The 17736-nt window shown below is 37.2% G+C and overlaps 1 protein-coding gene across 2 annotated transcripts in view; it reads right to left on the bottom strand.

Moving 5' to 3' along the window:
• ERC1 (ELKS/RAB6-interacting/CAST family member 1) overlaps positions 1 to 17736 on the bottom strand; it is a 310968-nt gene that overhangs the window by 187244 nt on the left and 105988 nt on the right. For both annotated transcript variants that reach the window (XM_009278946.2, XM_009278947.2), the window contains exons 8-10: positions 10327 to 10464; positions 8837 to 8977; positions 7572 to 7712 (exon numbers count right to left, since the gene is read on the bottom strand). In XM_009278946.2, coding sequence (XP_009277221.1) covers positions 7572 to 7712; positions 8837 to 8977; positions 10327 to 10464 — 420 coding nt within the window. The remainder of the gene's footprint in view (positions 1 to 7571; positions 7713 to 8836; positions 8978 to 10326; positions 10465 to 17736) is intronic.

Genomic DNA, 17736 nt, shown 5'->3' with positions numbered 1-17736 from the left:
GTGCGTGACTTTTGCTTTCCCTATTAAACTGTCTTTATCTGTTTTCTCACTTTTACTCTTCTGATTCTCTCCCCCATCCCACCCAGGGGGAGTGAGTGAGCAGCTGTGTGGTGCTTAGTTGCTGACTGGGGTTAAACCACGACATCCTCCCAACGGCTAACTTTCAGTACTGGCTTCCAGTCCTAACAGATTATTTGTCCTGATCTGTTCTGCACACCGAGATGCCCATTCTTGCTTCTGCTGTATTTGTATCAAGCAGCTGCTTGGAACCAGCATGGTATTTGGTGAATAGCCTACTTAGCATTCCTGCTGCCTGCTCAAATGACCAGACCTAGAAGAGGCTGTGGCAATGGAGAGACACAACGGAAAGGTCGTCCTCCCTCTCCAGGATGGGGTATAACCAGTGCAGGTGGAATCTTTGGGAAGTTTCATTGCTAAATCTCTCTCTTTCCTGAGCACGTACAAATAGACAATGCATTTAACCTTTAGCCAATTTAGATAGATTTAAACAGGGGCATCAAAAATATCCGGTACAAGGACCAAATCTTTTAATAAAAAATTACTAGTGTTAAAAAAAAGATTAAAACCAACATATTTCTATATTTTGTTCTTAAAAACAGTGAGCAGTTATGGCTGAGAGTTTCTTTCAAAAAGACACAAAACCAAACAAAATCTCAGACTGAACTAAACAACGTAAGAAACTTCAACTAAAAGATTTAAAAGATTTTGCAAAACCTTTGCAAAATTGGTAAAAAAAGCTATTTAATAGGATGCATTAAACAAGTTTAGTAACAGACTGTACCAGTGTAATCTACAGGTCAGGAGGCTGGCAAATTATTTTAAAGAGGAGAAATGTATCAATTTATCAGGAAATAATTTATCAATTTATCTTGAATCTGCTTTTCATACCTGAACACACAATACCTTTGGGGAAAAAATATTCTCTGTCATGAAATACTAAATAAGGAAAGCCTTCAAATGCCATATCCACTAATCTTATATCCTTTAAGAAAATAATGTAATTTTTTTCCTAATCGTTGTGCACCAAATACCTTAGAATATTTATTAATGACTGTTTTTACATATAATAACTAACTCAAAATGCAGTGTAGGAGTTTTTATGCCCTAGTTGACTATTCATTGTTATTTCTGATAATCCTAACAAAATACTTTTCCCCATCGCACACACAACTCTTCCCAAATCTAGTCCCATAAATGCATTGTATCATCTGCTCTATTAAACTAATTTCTAATACGGGATGTCACATAAACTGGACTATTAAAAGCACCAGGAATTCTCTGACCTTCAGACAATGACTGTCAGGATAGACAGCTACATTTACCCTGAACATTGTCAAGAGTAACACAGATATCAGCCTTCTGAAAGTTTTGTAACACGATTTTTTATGCACACAGTCACAAAAGAAATCTCTGATGAAAAACACCTTGGATTACGTAATTTACAGTGTCCAAGATATTATTATACAAACACTCCTTGAAAGGAGTGCTCTGTAACATCAAACAGAAGGCTGGTAACAGGATCCAAAATTAAACCAACATAGTATCAGCGAGCTTAATGGTTACACAAGTTTTTAAGCAATCTTTTCCTTGCTGTAACTTAATTATTATTTCTAATGCGCTGCTGTACATGGTGTTACAGAATACTTTCACGCAAGAAGCTTGATTTGCATGGAAATTCTACATTCTTGCTCTGAAATGTACGGACAATGGAGATGAAAGAAAAACTACAGGACACTTCAAGCAACTGCAGCAAAGGGAAACAAAAACATTAGCACAATATTAAGCTGTCCAAACAGTAATGAAGTTAGACCAACACAGCCAAAAAGTAAAAGCATCTTAGAAGGCATTTTTGAGCGTGACTGGTCAGATACACCATAGCATTTTGTTTGTATCCATACTATCCATACCCACCACTAAAGTAATTCACCAATATACTCTGTGTTGGCCCAAACATAAAAGCACAGGTGAATACACGTGCAACACAGAAAATTAAATGGGGTTGGCAATAGCCTCTCAGTTTGCCAGGGAACTTACAGGCTTGGATGGATGGCTCAATAAAACTTCAGGGTGCTAAAGGGAGAAAGAAGGTAGGAAAAGATGGGGAAAATTGAGGATAGGAACAGTGTGACAGAGAAAAAGAAAAGATGCAACAAGAAAAGAATTTAAAATAATAGCTGCAACATTAATTTACTAAGACGACAGAATCTTAATTTGTGGTTTTAGCATGTATTACTAGCCAGCTTTTGAAACAAGAGAAACATGGAGAGTTACCCTTGTGCAAGTTCCAAACTTGATCTTGATTTCTCAGTTTAACAATTTTGTGCAGTCCTCAAATACTTAATGTAGTCCTGTGTTTGGGTTTACAGATGACAGTTTTACAGGTTGAGCAGGACTTTAATTTCTAGTGCTTCATTTATATCAATTACAAGACAGCTAAATGGTTTAGAAAACTAGTTCAGTAATGACACTATCTGAACACTGAACACAATTGCTGGGTTTTTACTTTTATTTTTACAAGACATCCTGATTTCTCTGGTAGCCTTTTTCTTTCTAGGTTGCTACACTGAATACATCATTTATCGTCCCTTCTTTGAAAAAACAAATCATCAGCTGAGAACAAAAAATAGTATTTCTATCTCATCTACCAATATTATCAGTAACATTTTCAGTTGCGGCAGGAGATCCGTGTTCACAAAAATAAAAAGCACCACAGCCTGTATTAGACTAACCAAGCTAAATCTTGGGAAACACAGAATTTGGGTCAACACTTCATTCAGTCATTTTTTCCTGTCTTTTGAAAGATACTATCCTCCTGAACTTGAAGGAAGAACACCACAGCAGAAAAAAAAACATCCTCTGAGTAAGCCTGTTGAATCTAGAGGTATTTTCCTGGCAGGGAATCACTGCTAACATTCTCTGATGTTCCTAGAACTGCACCAAGGGGAAGTTTGTTAACATATGGTTTTGGACTCTTTCTTTTCTCTACCCTTGATCCCTTTCAAATAAGGAAAATATCTGTAGGGAGAAAAACTATGCACTGGAAATGAAGATAGACAAAAATCCACTCATCTTTGCTGGAACAAATTCTAATGTTAGTTGGTCTCTCCCAGATTAGAAAAACAAGATTAAACAAAGCATATTGGCTGGGAAAGACAAGACAGAAAAAGCTAGGAAAAGAGTATCTTGAAGAAAAACAACTAAAAGAAAACTTTTTCACTATAAGACTATTACATTAAAGTAGAATTTTGGAAAAAAAGAGTTTCCCAAGGAAAAATAAAAAAACCAAAACACACAGCATAAAACCACTTCACAGAAAAACAGGGAGAGAACCCCCTGTGTGCAATTTCGCTCTAATGATTCCATCTCAGCAAAAAAGGAGACTATTTAAGGCAAGATACCAGGCCATGTAAACTCAACAGGGATTTATGTCTTGCTTTCAGCATTCAGAATCTCCCACAGTGTCTCCTGCTGGCAGCAGGCTGACAATTGAGCACAGAAGCAATGACAGTAGAATAATTAGAACATTAAGCACAGAGATTTGCATAACTATAGTATCATTATTAAAAAAACCCCAACCCTGAATATGAAAAACACTGCAGTTTTATTCGCTGAGACAGGGATCAATATAAAATAGTCATTAGTAAGAAAAGGAATAGTAACAATGAGAATTGGACACCTAGTCAGACACTGGAGACTGCTAACATGGAAAGAAAAATAATATCAGCAACTTTTCAGCACCCCTGCACTCCACTTGGTTAATAATATTTCATTTTAGTGTAAAGTTAAATACCTTTTACAGAAAAAGTGGAAGCTTGCACTGTTCATGATTTCTCAAAGGCTCACTGTTCAGAGATTAGCAAAAGTTTTTTTCCCAAGGACTGCCCAAATCTTTTTTATCTAATGGCTTAATAGTAGTCCAATTCAGGCTCTTCTGTCAGTTTCTTACCTTCTAAGGCTAATAGATTTAACTGAAAGTACTCAAACTGTTCAGTGGAAATAAGAGGCAAGGGAAACAAGATTGATGTTAGATACATCTCCGTTCAAACTGTAAGGGAAACAACCTAAAAGAAAAAGCTTGTTGCCATTTGCTGTTAAGAGCTACACAATAGAGATCTTCCTGCATGTGTCTTATACAAAACAGCACTAAGATAATGTAATAAAACTCAACATAATAAACCTCTAATTCAGTTTTGAACTGAATGCTCTTACGTGGCCATTAATTTTAAGGTTAATTGTGACAGTTATTTGCAATGGTTAACAATGCAGATGTGTAAAACTGAGTTTTTAGAAGCTTTAAATTGGAGCTGGATTATCTATCGTAATTGTTTCAAGGATGACAAGGAACTAATCCACCTTGAAAATGTCAAACTGCCTGAATAAATATCTGCAATGCATTTAAAGAGAGAAAGCCTTTTTTCTACTTTTCTGCAAGTGACAAAAAAACACTGGCAAATTAAAAACAGCTGGAAAAAAGGTTATTAAAGAAATATCTAAACTTACTCATAAGTATAAAACATATTCAAGTGGTTGCTAACTATATTTTCTTGAGTAACTAAGAGTAACCATGACTTGGTTCTAGAAAGCAAGGAGGATCAGTGGTAGAAGTTGGTTCTTTCGTACAGCTTGAGGAAAGCAAATGCACGGTTAATTACATGAAAGCATACATGGGTCCTAGAGCTTCAATTCCTTTATAAAAAGCCACTGTGGACTGACTTCTTATCACCAAAAAAGTCTTTCCATTGAATTCGAATTTTCCCTTGAATAAAAAGAATGCAGTAGCCCAACATGACACAGTATTTAAAAAAGGAACAAGGTATTGATGATTCTGTCTCAGGAGGGCTTGAGAGAGTACTTTAGGGTCTCTGCACGCAAAACAATTGTCCAAATGCCCTAGTAAGCGGTAACACCTGAAGCAGAGGGGCAGATATCCAGAGCATTATGGAAGGGCTTTATACTGCACATAGGTAATGGTAGGCTATCAATTTTCTTTGCTTGTAGAACTGAAACCATCCTGACCAAATGATTTAGGTAGCTTCTTTGAATGGGAAGATGCAAATCTATTTGTGTTTACAATACAATGAATTTATATTCATTATTTTTCTCAGAACCAAATTAATAATACAGTTATTTGTCCCACAGTTGTCCTGTTCAATTAATAGTGCTCTTTACATTTGAGCTGTTTTACCATTTTAACCCTCAGGAAAAGGATCACAGGAGAACAATTCACCCTCTTAATTATTTCCTGAAAAAAAAAAGATTCGATTATAAAAATATATGGTCTTAGGAACTGGCTCATGTGTCCTTATGTAATGTTCCTGGATACCAGCTATTAAGCACAATCCTCTCTCTCTAAAAGGGAATGAGCAGAGGTAGGCCTAAAAGAATTATAATGAAGAGCTGTCATCGCAGTGCAAATTAACTGCACGTTCGTCTTTTAGCTAGCAGTGCTTCACCAGATTTTGGTCGACTTCCACACCCGCTTATACTACTGATACACTCACTGCTTATGCTGAGGAAAGCGATCTCAGGGGAAGCAGTGAAAAGCAGTACATTTATAAATGCTAAATATACAGACACATTCCCTAGTTAATTGAATTTCCGCAACTGGTTTTTCATAACCTAACTATTTGTTATGTGCTCTCCCAGTTAGTACTTTTTCTTTTTCTTAAAGTAATTGTAACAATGTTCTCCACTGCAGCTGTCTGCCTACAAACTAATGCTATCATCCAATTGCTATAACAATCTCTGGCAAATCTTAGCTACAATATATTCCTCGACTCATTATCAGTAACACACTGACAAAGGGTGAAACTGCAATTCATGACAGAGAATTCAAATGAAAGGGTCCTTCAGGACTTCTGAAATACTCACCCACTGTATGGTACACTGAAAACAGCCTGTGAGACCAATTAAATGTGCACAACTATCTTTTATCGCTATTGTGCTTTGTTGATGCTGAATAATAGAACTGTTTATTTTGTGGAACAGAATTAAAAAGAAGGGCAAACATGGGTCTAGATATGCGTATAGGGAGTTTCACTTACACAGAGTTCTCAGGTGCATTAACACCCACCTTGCACCCAACACAACAGAAATCCTAAACAGGTCTTAACTGATGACTCAAAATTTGATCTCGCTTTCATTTGAGGAACTAGGACAGAGTTCCAAACTAGAGCACGGGCACTCCTTCTTTTCCTGGGTAGATGTAAAGAAACAGCTAGAATTCCACAATCCAAGACTTAAATTTGTTTAAAAAATTGTATTGCCTTTTGTCTTGTTCTAATTTTATAAATAGAAGTGTTATCACTATTTTGGTTAGTGTGTTTGGTGCTTCTTCATCACCTGCTCTTTTAAAATCAAAAAGTTAAATCAAATCAATATTCCTCTAAACAGTACAGTATTTATGCTACTCACATCTAAAATAAAGGCGGCTTGCAATGCAAACGTAACCCAAAGATTATGTTCAAATGAGTTAGCTTGCTTGTAATAGAGTATTATTCTTCTGAACAGCAAAGTCCTACCAATGTATCAGCTGTGACTGGCAGTGAGATTAAAACAAAAGATCACACACTTCACTGGTGATGTATTTTTTTCATTTGGTTTTATGCATTCCTATGGGCCGGGCCAATCATGCATCTGATTTTATCACATTAATACCTACAAGCATTGATAATTGATATGTGAAATGTTTAGCTGTTAATTTTTTAGCTTTCACACCAGTTCAATGGCACAATTACTGCTCTGAACTGTACTGAAGCAGACTAAGTCTTTAATTCCTAGTACCTGTTAAAAAAAAAAGTCAACAGCACTGTTATTGCATGTAAATGAAGTCCAAAATTAGCACCAGTGTCTGTGTCGTGGTTTGACCTCAGTCAGCAACTGAGCACCACACAGCCGCTCGCTCACTCCCCCGCCCCGGTGGGATGGGGGAGAGAATCGGAAGAGTAAAAGTGAGAAAACTCGTGGGTTGAGATAAAAACAGTTAAACAGTTAATAATTGAAATAAAATAAAATCCTAATAATAATAGTAATAATAATAGCTGACCGATGCCCAGCCAGTCCCCGAGCAGCGGCCCCCCCGGCCAGCTTTCCCCAGTTTATGTACTGAGCATGACGTCACATGGTATGGAATGTCCCTTTGGCCAGTTTGGGTCAGCTGTCCTGGCTGTGCCCCCTCCCAGCTTCTTGTGCACCTCCAGCCTTCTCAGTCGGTGGAGCATGGGAAGCTGAAAAGTCCTTGACTAGTGTAAGCACTGCTTAGCAACAACTAAAACATCGGTGTGTTATCAACATTGTTCTCATCCTAAATCCAAAACACAGCACTGTACTGGCTACTAGGAAGAAAATTAACTCTATCCCAGGACAGTCTGAAAGTTACTTTCTGTTGGGCTTAGCTTGTAATATGGTTTGCATGGACACAACTTCACAGTTCTTGTTGAAAAGCAATTCACAGAATTAAAACTTAAGACCTAAAGTTTTCTGTGTAGACATGGCCAATTTGTCTAACACTGAATGTTTACACCACATATATAAATATGAAGTAAGATTACCTTCTTCAATTGAGTTTCCATCTTCAAACATTCTTCCTTTTTCTGTTCCAATGCAATTTCCAGTGTCTTGAGTCTTGAATCTTTCTTCAGTCCTGATGAAGCTAAGGATGAAGCATGTTCCTTCAGATCCAGTAAGGATGACTAAAATAAAAGATGTAAAATAACTATCAAGTAAATTCTCTCTATGTGTAATAGCTAGTTTCTTTTTTGTCTTTATTTTCTTCCTATCCCTTCACACTATGTTCAGGATCCAACTTAGAACAACACATTTTGTCAGGATGTTCATGTCACTGACTTAACACAGCTTGATTTAATTCAGGTTTTCAGGATCAAAATAAAACCTTGTCTAAATTCATTTTAAAACCATTTTTAAAGATGGAAGATTCTATAAACTAGAACTCGTGCTTCAGTGACAGTCATGTTTAAGAAAAATTGGTTTTAAATAAAATCGTATTTAAAAATCATATGTTGTTAGCAGATTTGGCCACTGTATCTAAAACTGAGAGCATCCAAAGCTTTTCTGTATACAGCTGCTATGGGGTGAAACTGATTCATGCTACCTATCTCCAGAAGACATCTCAACTTCATGTTTTCCAAACTGTTTTTGTGTTGTTTCTTTCCTGTCAAACGTTGACTTCCATGTAGACAAAATCTTAGCACTTCCTGAGCGCATATTTTTTGTATTGTTTTACTTTGATTGAATTTTGAAAAAAGATTGTAAGTAGACTTGTATGTTACAATTCCAGGAGAGGAACAGACAATTTTTGTACTTCTCATATATAATTAGGTTAATTTGTCTAGCCAACTGGCTCATTACCAACAACCAACTTAATTATCAAAAAAAGGACTCTTCAGAGTCAAAAGAACTAGCCATATTGTTTGCATAAAGGGATAAACATTATCTGCATGCTTTTAGCACCCACAGCTTTGATCAACCTCTGTCCTTTCCTCCCTATATTTAGACAGGAACAGGCTCGTTCTCTGCCTTCAGTTGTCTATAAGCATAGCTCCAGTAAATGCTATCATTGACCATCGGTCATTCACTACTAATACGATTAACTGCTGCAAATAAGGGGACTGTGTGCTATCCGTGAAAAGGTGGTTCTGAAATATTTATGCTTTGAAAAATTCTCAAACAATGTATTTTACTAGATAAACTTGTTGAATGACCATTACTATAAAGGAACAGTTTTCTTCATCTCAAATGTAACACATACACATACAACAAACAATTATAACACAACAGATTCATTCTGCTGGTCAACCTCTTTCTCTGTGAGATCTCCTTGTAAAATGCTGACTTTCTCTTTCAGGTCCTTAATGTCTTTTTTGTAGTTGTCGATCTCTTCCTGTTTTTCTCGTTCATCTCTGTCACGTTGCTCCTTTAGGCGCTCAATGGTTCTTTCCTGACAAAAGAAAGCACTCTGTGAAGAAAATCCCTCTTAATCAGTTCACCTTCTGAGAGTTCTTATCACAACACTTCTTACACACTGTAGACGTGGAGGCGGAGTGTAGGATATTGCCATTTTCTTTTCTGTACTGTTGTAAAACAGATCCCTCAAGAAGGAGGAGACTGGAGAAGCCTATGGATTCATTGCTAAGAAACATCAGGCTTTCTGTACCTCTGAAAGTTCACAGTACTGTTACAACGCAACGCAATTTATCTGGTTCTGATAATCAAAATTAACCAAGACCAGGATACATTACATATTGCTTCCCTACTTATTTAAATCTTATTTTTCCAAAATGTACAGTTAGGTGCCCTTCAGAGAGGAAGGGGTGTAGTGCATGTGTGACGCCAGGCTCGATGTGCAGTAAGAAAAGGCAACAAAACAACTTTTCTGTACACCAGACATCAATGGAGCTTTGGTTGTCTTGGAAGCTGAAGGGATGCAAATGAATTCCCCAACCTCAGGCAAAGCTTTACCATAACTTTACATTTATAGAATCTGACAGATTAAAGGAGCTGTAACCCTGGTTCTCCAGGAATCAAGAAAAAATATACAGTAAATCCAAAAAGTTGCCCCACCAAAACAGAATAGACAAGGCTGTTCCCTCAGTCCGCTACCTCCTGAGAATTGGGCAGGCATAAAAAAAAATACAATGAGAACAATAAAGCTGCAAATAAAGTGAGACTGAAATACAGCTACATCAGGATAACTATTCATTTTAATTCAATATTGGGAACTAAAACTCAATGTCATGCAGCAAAACTTTAAAAATAAATTTCTTATTACAATATCTGAGCAGAGAAGATAAAATGAAACAAGATATTAGCCAGACTTAAAAAAAAAAAGGGGGGGGGGGCCAGAAGAATCCGCAGCTGAAATGTAAGGCATCCCACAATCGTACCAAAGATGCACCACGTAAAGAAACGACAATGCGAGAACACCAATTTCTTTCACACAAAACGATGGTGAATAGCTAATGACTAGAGCAATAGCTTGTGGCTCAGTTCTACCCTCATATGCCCTCCTCATCGTACAAAAGTCGTACCCTGGGCTGGTTCTGTGGGAGAGCAGCCCGGCTGCCACTCTGCATATCCTGCGGTGCCCTCTAGTGAGGGACGCATCTCGGCAGCAACCGCACTCTCCTGATCCCTCCTCAGCTGTCAGGGACCAAGGACGTCACTGCGGCATTGCATTAGAGACGTCTTGTTCGCACAGTCCAGGAAACACACGGAAAAGCTGACTTTAGAGAGGTTATTAGTAGAAGGACCTTTCGAAGGAAGGGTCCTTAGGCTTGCCATACTCACTTTTTCTGCAAGTGCTTCTTCCAGAGTGGTCAAGGCAGTGTCGGTATTTGTGGTGTCAGCCTGCAAGGATTTCACTCGATCCTTTAAGCTGCTCATTTGCTTCTCCTTGTCTCGTAACTGCTCTTGAAGATTTTCAATCTTAAAGAGGAGGAGTAAATTTTAAGACAACAGCAAGCAAAACCATCTGAAGTCATCTTAGGAGTATATTAAACTCTTAAAAATATTCTTAAAGCAAAGGAGGTAGATAAGGGCCTAGTTCCTATAATCCTACACTAAAACATCAAGGAATGCAACCAAACCCATCAAATATTAACAAGGAATCAGTAGCCTTTCCAATAATCAGGAAAGAATTCAGAACAAGAAAGTCTAAATAATATTTACAAGAACAACATAAAGAAAGGGTATTATTCCTAATTTCTGAGGATGTTGGGCACTGTGTGACTGATGGGATGATTAATGTATTAACAATATGAAAGGAAAAAAGCTGAGAAAAACATTACTGCATATGTAAACCAGAAAAGGCACTTGATAATTAAGAAGTTGTGAAGAAGTATTATTTTAAGTATTTCCTTTGGTACTGTCATATTCTTTACTGTACTGGCATGTTGCTTTTTCATTTAACATGGTGGTTTGCTACATGATGGACTAACACAAAGTGCCATTCCCTGGGTAGAAAATACATCAGCCTTGTTTTCTGCGGGTGTAGAATTCGATTAATTTACGAGTTCTGAATATATCTTTTGACAGACTAAGGAGATCTAATGCTAAACCCGTTTTATGCATACATACACATCACAAGAAACAGACACATTAACATTACAATAACCTGTCAAAAACAAATTTATCAGCAAACGATTAAACTGGGTACAGATTTCTTAGTTGCTTCCTTTTTATTGTTGTTGCTGACAAGTTCTTCTCACATCAGCAAACGTACATCATAAACTGGTGAATGACATGTGGCATGTAAGGTACCCATCTCCAAAACACTTGTAGCAAGACATTCTTGTAAAGACATTTGTAAGAAATAATGTCACAAGACAACCTCAAAGGCTATCCAGTCCAGTATTTAGCAAACTTTTCGAAAGCATTACTAGCCTTTTTGCTTCACTTGTCGAACAGCAGTTAGCAGCTCCTCAGTTAGTGGAAATACAGTAACTATTCCCAGGTTTTACTCTTCAACCCTGGAAGAACTGAGCTGCTGTGATTACAGAGCAAATGGCTATTTAGACACATCCACTACTACTTTGCTATCTCTATTAAAATTGCATCTGGACCATAGTTTTAGAAAATGGTTAAATCAGTAATGATAAATGTAAAGAATTTTGCAGGAGGCTGAACATCTAGTCACAAAAAATCACTGATGTGTTACAAGTGGGAGCTAGGAAGAAGAAGGACCTAATTCAGGGAAACCCTTGCTAATGTTCCTCTGTAGCCCATGGCCACTGAAGGAGTCTCCTGGTATAAAATTCTCCATACCAGATTTATTTCTCTTGTGCAAGCACATGTAAACTTACGATCCAGCTTTGTACACAATCCATGTATTACTAATGGCAGAAGAGCTATGTAAAGTTTTTCGTTGTTGTGGGTTTTTTTAGGTAGTGGACTGAAATTGGTTGTCATTTATCTTTATCATTAATTTCTCTTAGGAAAAAAAGTATTATAGAATCATAGAATCGTCTGGGTTGGAAGGGACCTCTAAAGGTCATCTAGTCCAACCCCCCCTGCTGTGGGCAGGAAGACATTAGGCCTCCAAGTCATGCTTAAAATTTACATCTGAGCACAACACAAATGACACTACAAAACAAATTTTAAAGAGCACCAAAAAAGCATAACCAGTGACATCTCATGTGAGTCAGAACTAAATGTAAGAACTGAAAATTCCTACTTTATACACTCATATCTATTATTCAATGCCTTATTAGCATACATTTGTAACCCGTGAAGCTTCAGAAAGAACCCTACTAGTTCTGACTGCAAAGTTCTCCTGGCGCCCACACGTACAGCTACAGGGGAGGTAGTATCCCCAAGAGCAGCCTATGTGGCTGCTTTTGACCTTACAAGCTTTCAGTGTCGTCAGCTGTCTAGACAGGCTGGCTGTTTAGACAGCCAACCATGAAAATATACTACAAAGAAGGCTGAGCTATTCTTAGACTCGTGTTTACTCCTGGAGGTGAAACACTCTCGCAAAGGCTCCAACTGGCTGAAAAGGGGATAGTGCAGGGTGACTTTCTGCTGTGAGCAAACCGTACACAAAAGAGACAGCTAAATAATTCAGATTCAGCATATATTAAGATGCTTTCCAAGGCAGCACAAGCATTTGCACAAGCACAGCATGCATTTTTGTGTTTCAATAACTGTTTACTGTGACGAGAGTAAGATGACAGCTGCATGACAGTACTATACATGACTGCTGCATCTTCCTTCCCATTGCAACTGCACCTTCCTGTATACCAAATAAAAAATAATAAAAAAATGTAACGTGTAGAAAGTGTAAACCTGTCCATTCTTTCAGTCTACATGCATACTTTTCAGTCTGGAGTAACGAACGATGCTTTTCGTTACCATCCAGGGAACAGTAGGTAGCCTGAAATGTTCTAAGTCACACTAATAGCTAGGCACTACCTAAAAAACCCACTCTACCTACAACTGTGCCTTTTGCAGGGTCAGGTAACTGATGGTTCCCAACAAGGACATGCCCTTAAAACTACAGAAAACTAGAACTGGACCAAATGATGTATCCAAATTGAAACACTTTTATAACAACAGAGGCAACATTTCCTTTATGAAATCACAATCAACAAAATAATAGCCTTATTCCATTTTTCTCCCAAACCTCCGTTACTGTAACAAATAATAGCTAAACTATAGGTTCTGCAAAATGATATAATCCCAAGAAAAAAGCAAAGAATAGTCTACATTTTGCCTATATAGTTAATGAATAATTTTGCTATTATGTCCTTGCAAGTAGTTTGAGAACGCTTTTCAAAAAGAATACATAATGTACATCATATTTGTTTTACCATCCTTTTTTCCTATCCAACCCCTCCAAAAAAGTAATTCTGAACAAATTCTTAAATAACAGAGAGAAATAAAACAGATAACCAAAATACAGTCTTTCTTTTCTACCCAACAAAAGATGAAATAAATCGCAATGGAATCTCCAAGCCCTCTGGAAAACATAAAGGGACAAGGATTGAACCAGTACTGTTTAATCTTGAAATATTTGGAAGATGATGAATTTCCTCTGAAATGTTCTACAAACCTAAGGAATTACTGTACAAAATTTCTAAAAAGGAAAAATAAAAAATGTATACTATTATTAGATTATTAACAATCTTTATTCTTGCCATATATACTTATTTTGCAGGGTAAACACAGCAATCTATGGATAAGTTAGCAACACTAAGCTTACTGTAAAGGTAGACATAAATACACTGGAATCATCTGCTCTGCATACCAATTTCCTCATCAATAATGATTTACTGAAATCTTTTTTCCCAACATTACCAGTTGTCAGGCACTATCATGTTTCAACCTGGGTGATTTATTCCTAGTTGTGTGGAACTAATTATTTTGCCTTCCAGCCCTGAAGCACAGGAGCAGAGGCAAAAGAAGTCTCCTCTGGCATTCTGTTCCAAAGGCAAGGAAATATTCTACTTTTTGCAAATACCAATCTCACTGAAAACCCCATGCAAATGCAAAGAAAAAACAGCCCAGGGAATTAAATGAGACGCATCTAGTTTAATACCCATCAAGGCCATTAGATACTCAAATTCCTCTAGTTAGAGGTTACTAGTAGATCTTCATATCATGCTTCAACCAAGAAATCCTTTTGTAGAACCATCATCAACCCTACGGTACGTGTAAATTGGACACTTGGAAAACAATTTCTATTGTACCAGTGATGTTCAAATTAGAATAAATGAAGTGGGTTTGTAAACCGGTTATTCAGTCTCTTTTTTTTCCCCCCCTCCCTGTTAAGGGAAAAGAACCTTTTTACTCCTTCAAGATATTTGTTTTTAATCAAAGATGGACACTTTACAACAACAACTTTCTTCATCACCTGGGTTGTAACAGAATTAACTGCATTTATGTTTCATTTCCCACTTTCAAATTTCTTCTTGCTATTCTGTTTGACTTCTTCTAAAAGGAATAAAATCGTGAAAGAAAAAAAATTAAAAGTGGTAAAAGCCCTTTAACTTACTTCTTTCTGAGGCAATAAGAAAAAAGTGAAACAATCCTCTTAGAAAAATGAGGATCCAATAATGTTTGGAAATATTTAAAAAAATGCAAAATGCCCATTCAAAATTCAAAATCTTTCTCAACTTGAGAAAGTTCATTGCATATTCCACTGTTTGTATGTATCTCCAACATGTAGTAACTAGCTATATTACCTACCTGCAGACAAATCTTTCACTGTACTTTTTTTTCTACAGATGGTGAAAATGCCTTTGTTTATATTCTGCACTTGACTTCCTCAGTGCAGCTCCGGAAAGAGATTGTTTTGATCAGTAACATGACATGATCATCATAAATTACACTGAATATACAGAAGACAATCAATTTAACACTTGATAATATTCCTTGATTGTATTAAAAGAGCAGATGTACAAAAGAATATCTCAGGATACTGTTAAGCCTCCCACTTTTTCAATCCTAGCTTTCATCCGGTGGAAGCAGTACTGTAAAAAGGATCTAAATAATCAGGTGGGTTGAGAGGTTTTCTGTTCTATTCCTATGGCATAGCCATCCAAATAAACAAAAACTTCACATAAGCTGTGAGCTTTCCAAACAGTTCTTCCTTGGTTTTGTAAAGGCACTATTGGTCACGTCAGCTCCAGGGTCAATGACTACAAGGAGATGATGGATTCTCACCGATCACAGGCAGAGATGATTCTGTCTGTGTCAGGAATATTAACATGAGGAAAAAAAAAGCCATTGTGGAAGAGAGAATGGGCGAGTGAGCAGGTATGTGATGATAGAACAGGTACAATTCTGTCTAGTTGGAGACATGCCACTCCCTTCAATGTAAGAATACTAATATCATGATAAAAATTTGACAGCCTGCAGTCATACTTGATTTTGCTAGAATCCTACAGTATTTGAGAAGCTGAGAAAGGTGGGCTTGCATCAAAATCAGAATGAGAACGTCACAGTTACAATCGACATGATCACATTGTTGTATCTAACAAAAAAAATTGTTGCTTCAGAAGAAGGGGTAAGGTGTTTACTCTAGAAAATTGAGATGGATCTGAACCCAAGAAATTTTGTTCCTCAAATGTATTAATGAGAGGTCACCTTAAGTCTTGAGAGACTGTTCAAGAACGCTACACTACTAGATTTGTAAATATTACTGTGTTTCTGAAAGTCATTTTTTGGAGACCATAATGAACGCCTATAAGCAGATATTACTGGTCAGTGTTATAAGATTAAGCTCCAGTTTTATAAATGTCACACTGAAAACCTCATCACTATAACCGTCTTTCTATTGCAGATCTTGCAAAAGTACCACCGCAACAGTCCTGCATGAACTACAAAAATCTACATTTAGTTTAGTGTTAACAAATTCCTGGGGTGGGGGGGGTGGGGTGGTGAAGGAAGGGGAGGAAGTATAGCTCATCACTGCATGGATGGAAGCAAAATTTGATCTTTTGTATGTGTGTTGGCTCCATTTGAACCTCCAATATCAGGTGTTGCTTTTAAAGTCCCCAGTGAAATAAGGTCTGTCACATGAGTGAGTATCATATTGCTGTATTGAATCAATTAGACTGAAAGTAATGTTCTTGCTATTAATTTTAAAGGTTAAATTCCCAAGACTAGCAACAACATGCTGAAGCTGAATGAATGCTGAAGCTTCAGGCATACCATGTCTTGTTGCAAAGGTGAGATTTTTAAGCTGTTTTGAAGTTCAGGATAGATCAAAAACATTTCCCTTTTTTGAGTAACATTTTGGCAAACACAAGTCAGAGTTCCTTCCAAAGTTCAGCTGCATTCAGTATGATCTTTTTAATTTCTGATCCAACCAATTGATATAAATATGGTTAAACTGTTGTCAAGTTATATTCAGAGTTTCTTGTTCTTGAATCATTATACTAAAAATCATCTTTGAGTAGTTTGCATATCAGTTAATTTAGTAAAGTTTGTTTAGCATAAAGTAAATTAAAGACACTATGAAATGCAAGATTCCAGTGGTGGTCGGTCTCTCTCTTCTTAAAGAACTTTAAATTCTGGAGTCCCAGTTAACACTTCAGTGTAGAGATGGTGAACTGTTCAGTTAAGCGGTAAACATTGGTTCAGTTTACGTTAATTTTGCTACCCAGTGAAGACAGGATTAATTTTTATTTTGCCTCCCAAGAAAGTTTTCTTCTTTTTACTGCTGCTCTACTTCAGTGCTTATCTGGAACATTACTGTCTTTGCAACATCACGCTGGAATATCATTGTGTGCTTTGGAAATGCCCTGACGTTGCTGAACCTAACATAGCGGGATTCTGTAACACCTTGAACTGGTATGGAGAATCTTATACCAGGAGACTCCTTCAGTGGCCATGGGCTACAGAGGAACATACAGTTGGCTTAAGAAAGAGAACCAGGCTAGAGGGGGTGGGGATAGCATGGAGGAGGACAGGACAAAAAGAGAATTTGAGATGGGGAAGCTCCAGCATAGTGGCACATCTTACACAGTCATACTTATCTACTGCTACTCAGGTCCAGTTAAAATTCAGAATAGCTCCCATTAAAAAAAAAGTTGCTTGCTTTTTCAGAAGATAAAATCTTTTTGTCATTTTTACCCTCATGATCTCCAATCTGCAAAAAGTCCTTTGAAATTAGCATGAAGTTCTACAGTGTTTAGTTTTACAAATAAAGCATTTTGTTGCTATGCAGCTTAGAAAGCACAAAGAATTTATTTTTGTGATTTCTACTTAAAATAAAACCTTAATTATCACATAAACATATGGACCACAAACAGGCACACTGCTGCTGCTTCAAAAGGAAGAAACTTGCACACAATGAAAACAAAGCTTAAAAAAATCTAGGAATTGCAGGACACCTAATGCAATTAATACTTTATTCTTGACCTAACTTCGCACGCACACTTACGCAAGAAGGTTGACTTGAGAAACGACTGGTATGCAGGAAGAAGTGCTGCCACAACAAAAACTGACTTAACTTCTATAGACAGTTAATTATTTTGTACCTTTGGTGAAGGAGCAACAAACAATTGCAACTGATCCAAAAGACTATTGTGGTTTAACCCCAGTCAGCAACTAAGTATCACACAGCTGCTCGCTCACCCTCCCCACCCCCAGAGTGGGATGGGGGAGACAATCAGGAAAAAAGAAAGTAAAACCCATGGGTTGAGAAAAAGACAGTTTAGTAGGACAGCAAAGGAAGAGAAAATAATAATAATA

The sequence above is a fragment of the Aptenodytes forsteri genome, unplaced genomic scaffold, assembly GCF_000699145.1.
Source record: "Aptenodytes forsteri isolate BGI_AS27 unplaced genomic scaffold, ASM69914v1 Scaffold241, whole genome shotgun sequence".
In the NCBI taxonomy this organism is placed as follows: Eukaryota; Metazoa; Chordata; class Aves; order Sphenisciformes; family Spheniscidae; genus Aptenodytes; species Aptenodytes forsteri.
This window is presented reverse-complemented; position numbering and strand designations above follow the sequence as displayed.